The 10,226-nt window shown below is 33.6% G+C and overlaps 1 protein-coding gene across 6 annotated transcripts in view; it reads left to right on the forward strand.

The window, feature by feature from the left end:
* LOC106467183 (spondin-1-like) overlaps positions 1 to 10,226 on the forward strand; it is an 85,322-nt gene that overhangs the window by 42,809 nt on the left and 32,287 nt on the right. For all 6 annotated transcript variants that reach the window (XM_022395308.1, XM_022395309.1, XM_022395310.1 and 3 more), the window contains exons 2-4: positions 5,292 to 5,425; positions 5,598 to 5,731; positions 9,656 to 9,729. In XM_022395308.1, the coding sequence (XP_022251016.1) occupies positions 5,292 to 5,425; positions 5,598 to 5,731; positions 9,656 to 9,729 (342 nt within the window). The remainder of the gene's footprint in view (positions 1 to 5,291; positions 5,426 to 5,597; positions 5,732 to 9,655; positions 9,730 to 10,226) is intronic.

Consider the following 10,226-nt stretch of genomic DNA (forward strand, 5'->3'; position numbering starts at 1 on the left):
GTTTATCCTATATACATTTCACTGCAACTACAACTGATTTGATAAATTCCATCTTATCTTAATTTTTTTTAGAATCTTTGAGTGGTTGTAAATGGTTGATAATTATATTTTGTGGAATGAACGCTGCTTTGTAACCCGTTAGAAAACTTTCCGAAATCCCAGGAAAAAGGGTATACTAATGTGCTAATACATTAATGTACTAATATACTAATGTGCTAATATACTAATGTGCTGATATACTAATGTGCTCATTTACTAACATACTAATGTACTAATATACTAATGTGCTAACTTACTAATATACCAATGTACTAATATACTAATGTACTAATATACAAATGTACTAATATACTAATGTACTAATATACTAATGAACTTCTTTTGAGAATTTTTAATAGAGTTAATTCAGAATATTTCATTTGTAGATGTTCGTCGCTTATTTTTATAGGGTCATAACTTCTATCTACTGCTACTGGTTTTAAGTACATTTTTCCGTTGTTTATACCTGTGATATCAGATCGTATGTTAATAGCATGCCAAGCATATGTGTAAAAAGTGCCTGATTTCTGACTTAAAATTATGTTCAGAGTTATAATGTACAAACAAACATAGAAAGGAACTTAAGAGAGAGTAATTGTATAATTATAAACTGATGAATGTGTATAAATAGATACGACGGACCAATCAACATGTCCTATTAGAATACTTAACGGACCAATCAACGTGTTCTATTTAAATACTTATTTAACTTAAATAATACTTCGTTTAAGATTTACTTTCCACCCATTCTTTTTAAAAATGAGCTCACCCATTAACAGTTGTAGATGAATATATGCTAAGCTAACAGCATAATAGCCCTGATGATGGTAATCATGTTATAGAAACTAACCGACTGTAACTAACATTAAGATTTTATCTTTCATTGTGTTTTTTGTTTTTTTTACTCTCAGTATTATTGAGCTAGTTTTAATGTACAAGAATATCGAATAAAACAACCTATAAACACCACATTTACATTCATAGGCGGAATTTTCATTAACTGTTACTTGGAAATGTTTTCCTGTGACATAACCTAACGAAGGATTATTGTATCGCAGTATAACCAAGCTTAACTTCGCCTCAGGTGATGTCAAAAGCAAATAATATACACAGTGATCGCCCAGTATTTTGAAGGCCTGTTAATCCGAAGTCTCGAAGACCCGATAGTCACAGATTTTTTGGTTTTCACAATATAGGTTAAAATTGAATAAATAAACAAATTCCATAACGCCCCTAACGACTTGCTCTTGTTTTAAATACAAACAACAGAAATATTTGAATCGACATCGTAGTGTACAGCTAGGTGTCGGGATAATAATTTTACCTACTGGAAGCTTTCAACATATTTAAATAGTCGGGGATATAACATTCGTTGTCACAGCACTATGGATAAGAATTTTATATGTCTATACACTCAGAAGAGCTCGATTCCCAAATCCAATCATCATACGTAAATATGCGGGTTCTGCGGCTAAAGCTATACATGCATACAAGAAAATATCATCGGGGAAATGATGATAAACATTATCCATACATTCATGATCATATCCTGGAGTGTTTTTGTTATACAATTTTAGACATTTACCAAAAACAAAAAACAATTTAATATTTTAATTGTTAAAAAATCAACCCACATCTTCGGACTATTGAGCGTTCAGAGTAATGGGCCCTCGAACTAACGGACCGTCACCATATACACGACTTAACGTGGCCTATAAACAGCAACAGTCTTTTTAAACAATCCATTCGTCCGAGTTCCTGGCGTCCATGAACTGAATCAAATTTTCTTTGTCATCTTTCAGTCTGACTGGTGGTATTAAATTGGAGTTAAACGATCTCTTTGCTTTTTCTACACGATTAATTGACCAGCAGTATGGATTAGTCTAAGAGCTTAGTCTAACACAGATGGACAAGATTTTATCATCATGACTGTGCATTGTGAAATATCATAACAAACATTAATGAGTGGTTTAATTAGGCGGAACAAAAAGCTTAAACAGTGGTTGATGTGTGTTAACTAATTTTATAAAGCACTACCACGTATTTATGTTTAAACTTGATATATAAATGCATATATATATGTACACCTAATGCTATGTTATACATTCATTGTTCATAGGCGATTAAAATCGGCACTATAAAACAATAATGAGCTTAACATAACCAAAAACATGTAATAAAACTGAAATTCAAAATTATGCCTCTGTTGTCATTCGTTGTTGTCATCCTTAAGTCATAATGGATAATGTCTGTGGTCATAGCATTCAAATGCACTGGGAATATTCCATCTATCAGATAAAATCCAAACGCCAGAAATTAAGGAGAATCAGTTAAGGGTTAGGAGTTGAGTGTTTGAACCCGCAACGTCTCAACTCCAACTGCTTTTCGCTCTCTGCAGCCGGTTGTGGGAAGGCAGTAACCCTTAATATTGAGAAATAGCTTTAATGTAGAATTAAACCAACAAAAACAAAATTCTGCAAAGTAAAACTCCAAACCTCCACCCTTCTACTTGATATTATAAGATATAATAATGATATTCTTATAGTAGAAATGAACCACCCTAAATTCTACAGAACTCCCAACCTCCAACCTTCTACTTGATATTATAAGATATAATAATGATATTCGTATAGTAGAAATGAACCACCCTAAATTCTACAGAACTCCCAACCTCCACCCTTCTACTTGATATTATAAGATATAATAATGATATTCGTATAGTAGAAATGAACCACCCTAAATTCTACAGAACTCCCAACCTCCACCGTTTTATTTAATAATTAGTGATCTTAAACAAAACAAAGGACTCTTAACGTTCAAGCATAAACCGGGTGAGCTATATATATATATATTGTAACTTTTGAAGTTACCTTTTCCCCACACTAAACATGCTCGCCCTTTCAGCCGTGGGGGCGTTATAATGTGACGGTCAATCCCACTATTCGTTGGTAAAAAAGTAGCCCAAGAGTTGGCGGTGGGTGGTGATGACTAGCTGCCTTCCCTCTAGTCTTACACTGCTAAATTAGGGACGACTAACGCAGATAGCCCTCGTGTAGCTTTGCGCGAAATTCAAAAAATAAACAAACCTTTTCCCCAAAACTTTATGTAAAATTGAACCAAAGAACAAATTTTCTAGACAGAATATTTTACTTCTACGTATTATGCTGTATTCTGATTTGTTTTAAAACTGCTCTTTCGTCATCATATATTATTTTGGACAACGCACAGGTTTAATATTATTTTTTGTTCTATCTTATATAATATTGATTTGGAATAGATACCCACTTTTGTACCTGTTTAAATTCAAAGTGTAGATAAGCGCTTGATTAAACAACTCCTCTTATGACTTGCTAATTAGCGTTTTTGCTAACATATTGGCGTTCTGTTTTATCCAATGTTACTTTACTAGTCCCTTTCCATCACGCTAACGGCGGATATATGTAAAGTTTGTCACTGTTAGTAGTATTTCGAAAGATACATATTATCTTTATTTTGTTTGTAAGCGTATATAAATGATTTGTAATTTTCGAATACTCATGAGAATAAAAGTAAACACCTTAATACCAGTGCTATATCTTCTGGACGGTAAGTACAAACATAATAATAGCTCGTGCTTAGGAAATAAATAGGTTCACATACGGAAGGAAAACACTGTGTTTAGCTTTATGGTTGAATTGGAAAAATAACGATTTCAGTTCTTATAAAGAGGGTGAAAACAGTCAACCCGTGAATTTGTCTGTTTTTTATGGGCTTCTCTGAAAGAAGAGAAAGTAAATGAGAAACAATGTCAACATGTTTTATGTTCTTCTGTGTTAACTTTCATGATGGACATTGTTTTGTGTAGAAACAGCATTGAGTGCTATTGCACAGCAGCTGAACATGGCAAGTTAGGGCGGATTACCAGGGGTGAGGAGAGAGGAAACATATTTTCTGGTGAACATAGTGATATCCTTGCCATTAAGAATGGTGCTCTGAATGTTAGACATTATAGTAACGAGACCCAAGCAACATTGTCGGTCCTACCGACCCGATTACGTTTTAGTTGACAACAATGCTCGTTCCCACCGTACACTGCCTACCTGCAACAGGATATTATTGTGAGAATAGATTGATTAGCATTCTTGCAGGATCTCATACCCAAGAAACACATATAGGACCATCGTGTACGTCACTTCTACAACTACTAGATTTGACAGTTTAAGTTGGAAAAGGCCTTGGTGAAGGAGTGAGGAAAAATCCCCCGAACTCCAACTGAGATTCATAGGATGTATACAGCGATGTTATGGGGCTGTGTTTAGCCATTTGCGATGAATACATTAGCCATTAAGAATAGCATAAGCATTTTGCAAACACTAATATTCTGTATTTCATATTCGTGATCCGTTGTGTGGCAGCACATGTCACAAACTATTAGTGTGATGTTTAGGTTACCGTTGTGGATCAGTTCTACTACGCTCGCAGCTTGTTGTTGTATGACTTTTTTAAAGATAATTTAAATTCCACTGTCATCAACATTTTACGATTTATAATAAAGTTTTAATTACTTGCAAATCACGTGTCAGTAATTTGTTGATCTCAACTCCTTTCTGTCCATAGCTAGTGCTATAGTCTTTCTTTCTTTTTCTGATTAGTCAATGTTGGTTGGATTTTATTTTCCTAGTTTTAAAACCACACAAAGGACAAAAGTTTGAATTAATTAAAGAAAAATTGTTTATACTTTAACTTAAAACAGTAAAAATCTCCCATTTGTTTACACTGGTAGGAATAATCTAGCGTAGAATGGTAATAAAATATATTATTTTTAGTATTTAAAAGAGACACATTGGCGGTGATTGTTGTTCCGCCTCCTACCTCTGAAAAGACTAAAAGAGTCGTAACTCGTTTTAGAAGCAAGTTTGATGTATTGTAGTCATTATTGTCTAGCTACAACATCAGCTTATTCTTGTAGGTTTTGTGGAAGGTCTCTCAAGCAGAACATTTTTGGAAAATATTTTAATAGTAATGTAAGAACTAGTTCCTAAACACACAAGTTGAGCATGGAAAACCAAAAAAATATGAACGATACGTAACGGTAAATTTCTGATTTGATTTTCAATTAACGAAACGCAATTGTATCATATATCATAAAAAAAACAAACATATCTAGTACTTCGTAGAGTTATTTTATTTATTTTTATTTTATTTGGACTTTTTACATCTTCTTTTGTAAAGTAAATCGTTATTAACTGTTTTGTTTTTCTTTGATGTCACAGTTTCCCTCCAAGGAAGCACAAAACAGCACAATATCCAGAAATTTACCGGTTTTACGTTGGTGGTCGAGCCCAAAGTGCTAGAAAACGACTTCGACATCACCAGCAAACCCTCTCCTAATACCGGATTTTTTCAGGTATCTATCTATCAGTTTTTACCTTTGATGCTTTTTGATAGCAATTTGGACAAACATTTTAAAATTTCAATTCAGATCAGTTGTAAACAGGATTTATGGTGACATTTAACATAAAAAATATTAAGTGAATTTGGTTGTAAGTAAGAGTTTTTTATGTTAATGGTTCTTCCAGCTGTTTGGAGATGCTCTATCTAAGTTCTCAGAAGAATGTCCACATGCTATTGTCCATACTTCAGTCATTCCAAAATCAGAGATTCAAGTGATGTGGACAGCACCCCCTTCATCCTCTGGCTGCGTTGTGTTTAAGTAAGTAGTTTTTCTCATTCACACATCCACAGCTGTGAAAAATGTCAAAATTTGAATGCTAACGTTTTTCGCTCTCTCACTTCCCGTGATACTCACTTATTTAGTGTGGGCCTTTTCTCTTAACCCCCACCCACCCCTGGTGGATGATAGGTAAACTTCTTCATGGCTTATAATAATAAAATTCGGGATTCGATCGAGAAGAGGGCAAGTGCAGATAGCCCATTATATAGTTTTGTAAATAGCAAATCTCTTCTATAGCGCTATGTGTTCTTTTACATACATTTTCCCTACCTTTTCCCCATTTTATATAAAATATATATTACCAATAATATGCATATATCGACCTTTTCTATTCGTAGTTTGCTAACACTGAAATGAACAACAACAACAACAACAATATTGCTTGTAAAATTGTTTTAAAGATTTCCCTTGATTTTTTGACGATCGACTCTCAATCTGAGGGTCGTGGGTTCGAATCCCCGAACCGAATATGCTCGCTCTTTCAGCCGTGGAGGCGTTATAATGTGCAGTCAATCCCACTATTCGTTGGTAAAAGTATAGCCCAAGTGTTGGCTATGGTTAGTGTTGACTAGCTGCCGTCCTTCTAGTCTACAACTGCTAAATTAGGGACGGCTAGCCCAAATAGCCCTCGTGTAGCTGTAAGCGAAATTCAAACCCAACTCAACCCTTTTTTGTCTTTCAAAAATCCCATGATATGTATGGCACACAAAAATAGGTGATATCCACATTTTCAAAACAAAAAAAACTCTGAAATACTTGTACCTTAGATTTTGTATGGGATTTTCAGCTTCTCATGTTTCGGTATTTTTTTTGAAATGCTGTCACTTCTCATGACCAAGCCTTACGTTTTGTGCAATTAGTGTTATATCTAAGCAACCGTCTTGCGCATTGTTATTGAATCAGTATCGATTTTAAATGACGTTTCTCAAGTTAGAGCATACAGGATGCAAAAAAACAACAAACTTTTATATACTCACCAAGTGTATTATTTCCGTCACTTTGGTAAAAACATGCATACTGGGCAAAGAATTGTGACTTATTAACATTTAAGAAGGAAGGAACTCTGACTTTTAGAAACATAAGAGGGAAGAACTGTGACTTGTTTAAACATAAGAGTGAAGAACTATGATTTGCTAAAATATAAGAGATGTAGAAATGTGATTTATTAAAACATACAAGGTAAAGAACTGTAGCATGCTAATACATAAAGGCAAATAAATGTGACTTGTTAAAAATATACGGTTAAAAACTATGACATGTTTAAAACACGCGGAGAAATGAACTATGGCTTGTTTTATATTTAAAGTATGTTATCTTATAGTATAAAGCCGCTAGTGTGAGATGGGTTATTGAAAACAGCTGTTAAGTGAACGTTGCTTTCTTTCAACAACATTTCTATCTATCGATTTAGTGATTTCTTTCAACAATATTTCTATCTATCGATTTGATGATTTTTTTTTCAACAATATTTCTCTCTATCGATATGATAATTTCTTTCAACAATATTTCTATCTATCGATTTAGTGATTTCTTTCAACAACATTTCTATCTATGGAGTTAGTGATTTCTTTCAAAAATATTTCTATCTATCGATTTAGTGATTTCTTTCAACAATATTTCTATCTATCGATTTAGTGATTTCTTTCAACAATATTTCTATCTTTCGATTTGGTGATTTCTTTCAACAACATTTCTATCTATCGATTTAGTGATTTCTTTCAACAATATTTCTATCTATCGATTTGGTGATTTCTTTCAACAACATTTCTATCTATCAAGTTAATGATTTCTTTCAACAATATTTCTATCTTTCGATTTAGTGATTTCTTTCAACAATATTTCTATCTATCGATTTAGTAATTTCTTTCAACAATATTTCTATCTATCGATTTTTTATCCAACCAGTGATTTCTTGTTTCACTTCGAAACCTGGACAGAACTAGTGGAAATATGCAACTACAGAGGAACATGTCCAGCAACTCAGCTAATTTTCAATAAAAAAATCATTTGTAAATAACGTTTAAGAGCATACTGATTATCTTATATATATATATTTACGTATATTGCGAACCGTGGTGTCTGTCCGAGCGTTCGTCTGTCTTCTGTTTGAAAAGTTGCGCACACTGGCAAAGCTCAACATTCACTTTTGATATGACGGGAGAATAGGCATGAATAATGTTGATGCTAAATTTTATTTCGCAAGCAGGATATTCTACACTAAACTGTTAGGAATTGATCACACCATCATTCACATTTCAAAATGTGACGTAACTTATAGAATAAAAATGTAGGTTTACTGTATGTTATTGTTGAGCTACTCTTAGCATGACTGAAATACTCAACAATTACAGTTCGCGGTGGGTGATATAAGTAGCTCAGAGCTTTGGCTGTGAGTGAAACCGAGAGTGTAACATAATTTACCTTTTTAAAGTCCATGAAATAATCGAAATTGATAGATTAACTTAAACTTTTCCTGTTACTGGGGACGGGTACTTTTGCTTGTGAATGATAAAGCAAAGTGTTGGGTATTGTTTAACCATAATACATGAATAATAATTTTTATAAAGAAGAGGGTTTTGATGAATAGAACTGAGAGAAAATAAAATATGTATATATCTGAGAAGTTCTGAAAGTAGTAAGTACATTAGCTGGAGAAGTGACTCGGTGGTTCAAAAAGTCTCTTATATATCGTTACAGAAAATTATGTTGAAAATTATCGTAAGATTTACTAAATGTTTTCTGTGCTCTCAATGAAACATTAATTGCATTAAGTAACAAAAAATCATGTTATACACGGATTGGACACATTATTAATCCCCTTCCTCTCCCGGCATTTCACGGATTGAACACATTATTAATCCCCTTCCTCTCCCGGCATTTCACGGATTGAACACATTATTAATCCCCTTCCTCTCCCGGCATTTCACGGATTGAACACATTATTAATCCCCTTCCTCTCCCGGCATTTCACGGATTGAACACATTATTAATCCCCTTCATCTCCCGGCATTTTTAGAACATTTCATTTATTTGCATACGTAAAATAGATTTATCATGGGAAGAACTTGAACATTGTATTCGCCATCATAATCATGTTTTGACACTTGGGAAGCAATTGCATATAATAAATTCAATGACTGTGTTATACTCAAACAAGACTCCTTTCGAATCTTGTAGGGTTTTGACATAACACTCAACGGTTGCATTATAGTCCAATAATACTCTTTTCGAATCCTGTAGCGTTTTGACATAACACTCAACGGTTGCACTACAATCCAATAATACTCTTTTCGAATCCTGTAGAGTTTTGACATAACACTCAACGGTTGCACTACAATCCAATAATACTCTTTTCGAATCCTGTAGAGTTTTGACATAACACTCAACGGTTGCACTACAATCCAATAATACTCTTTTCGAATCCTGTAGAGTATTGACATAACACTCAACGGTTGCACTACAATCAAACAACGGTCCTTTCGAATCTTGTAGAGTTTTGACATAACACTCAAAGGTTGCAATATAATCAAACAAGAATCCTTCGGGCATCCTGTAGACTCTGGACCATGTTGAGTCCAAATTGTCTTTGCAGGTAAAGCTAGTCCAACCTAATATTAGAAAAGGGTTCCATGAAGTAGCTAGTCTGTTATGGACAAAACAACAAGAAGAATATGACCTAACTTTTGCTAAAATTGTTTTTAAAGATGTTTGGTGGATTTTTTTATATGTTACGGTTCAAAATATTCCCAATTTCTCCAACCTTTTGCTGATTTGTGTTGTTGTTGCTAATATTTGATTTATAATATTTAAAATGTTTATTATTTTAATTACCGCTGAAAACTGCTTTGTAAATCTTAAATATCGTTAGATTCCACTTGCTGTAGAGTTCTGTGTATCTTTCAGAGCAACGATTTTGGAATTCAGAGACGTGTGGTATATGGATGATGGAGGATTGACGAAAGAGCTGTGTGAGGAAGGTAAAACTTGTAACATTTTCAGTGTTTACGTTGCTTTGTCGAATGTTCATCAAAATGTCTGGTTTTCTTACTGATTTTTCAAACGTGTACTTAATGCCGTACATTCTCGTAAAATATGTGAAGTTAAAATCCGCAAATTAAGATAACTTTATTTCTTTGTAAGGTATATACACGAAACAACTCGTACTTGAAATGTGTAATTTATAGTTGCTTAAACGTCATATTATATATATATATAGTTTAATTATTGATGACGCTTGCTTGGCATCTTCACGTTTTAATTCAACAAAAGTTATGCTGTTCTTTCTTCTTTCCAGTTATTTCATTTGATTTATTTCACTGGCGTATATATATATACACGTGAAGTAACTGTGTACAGGTTACATTGATTTATTTCACTGGCGTATATACACTGTAACCTGTACACAGTTACTTCACTTGATTTCTTTCACTGGCGTATATACACTGTAACCTGTACACAGTTACTTCACTTGATT

The sequence above is a fragment of the Limulus polyphemus genome, unplaced genomic scaffold, assembly GCF_000517525.1.
Source record: "Limulus polyphemus unplaced genomic scaffold, Limulus_polyphemus-2.1.2 Scaffold2519, whole genome shotgun sequence".
Lineage (NCBI taxonomy): Eukaryota > Metazoa > Arthropoda > Merostomata > Xiphosura > Limulidae > Limulus > Limulus polyphemus.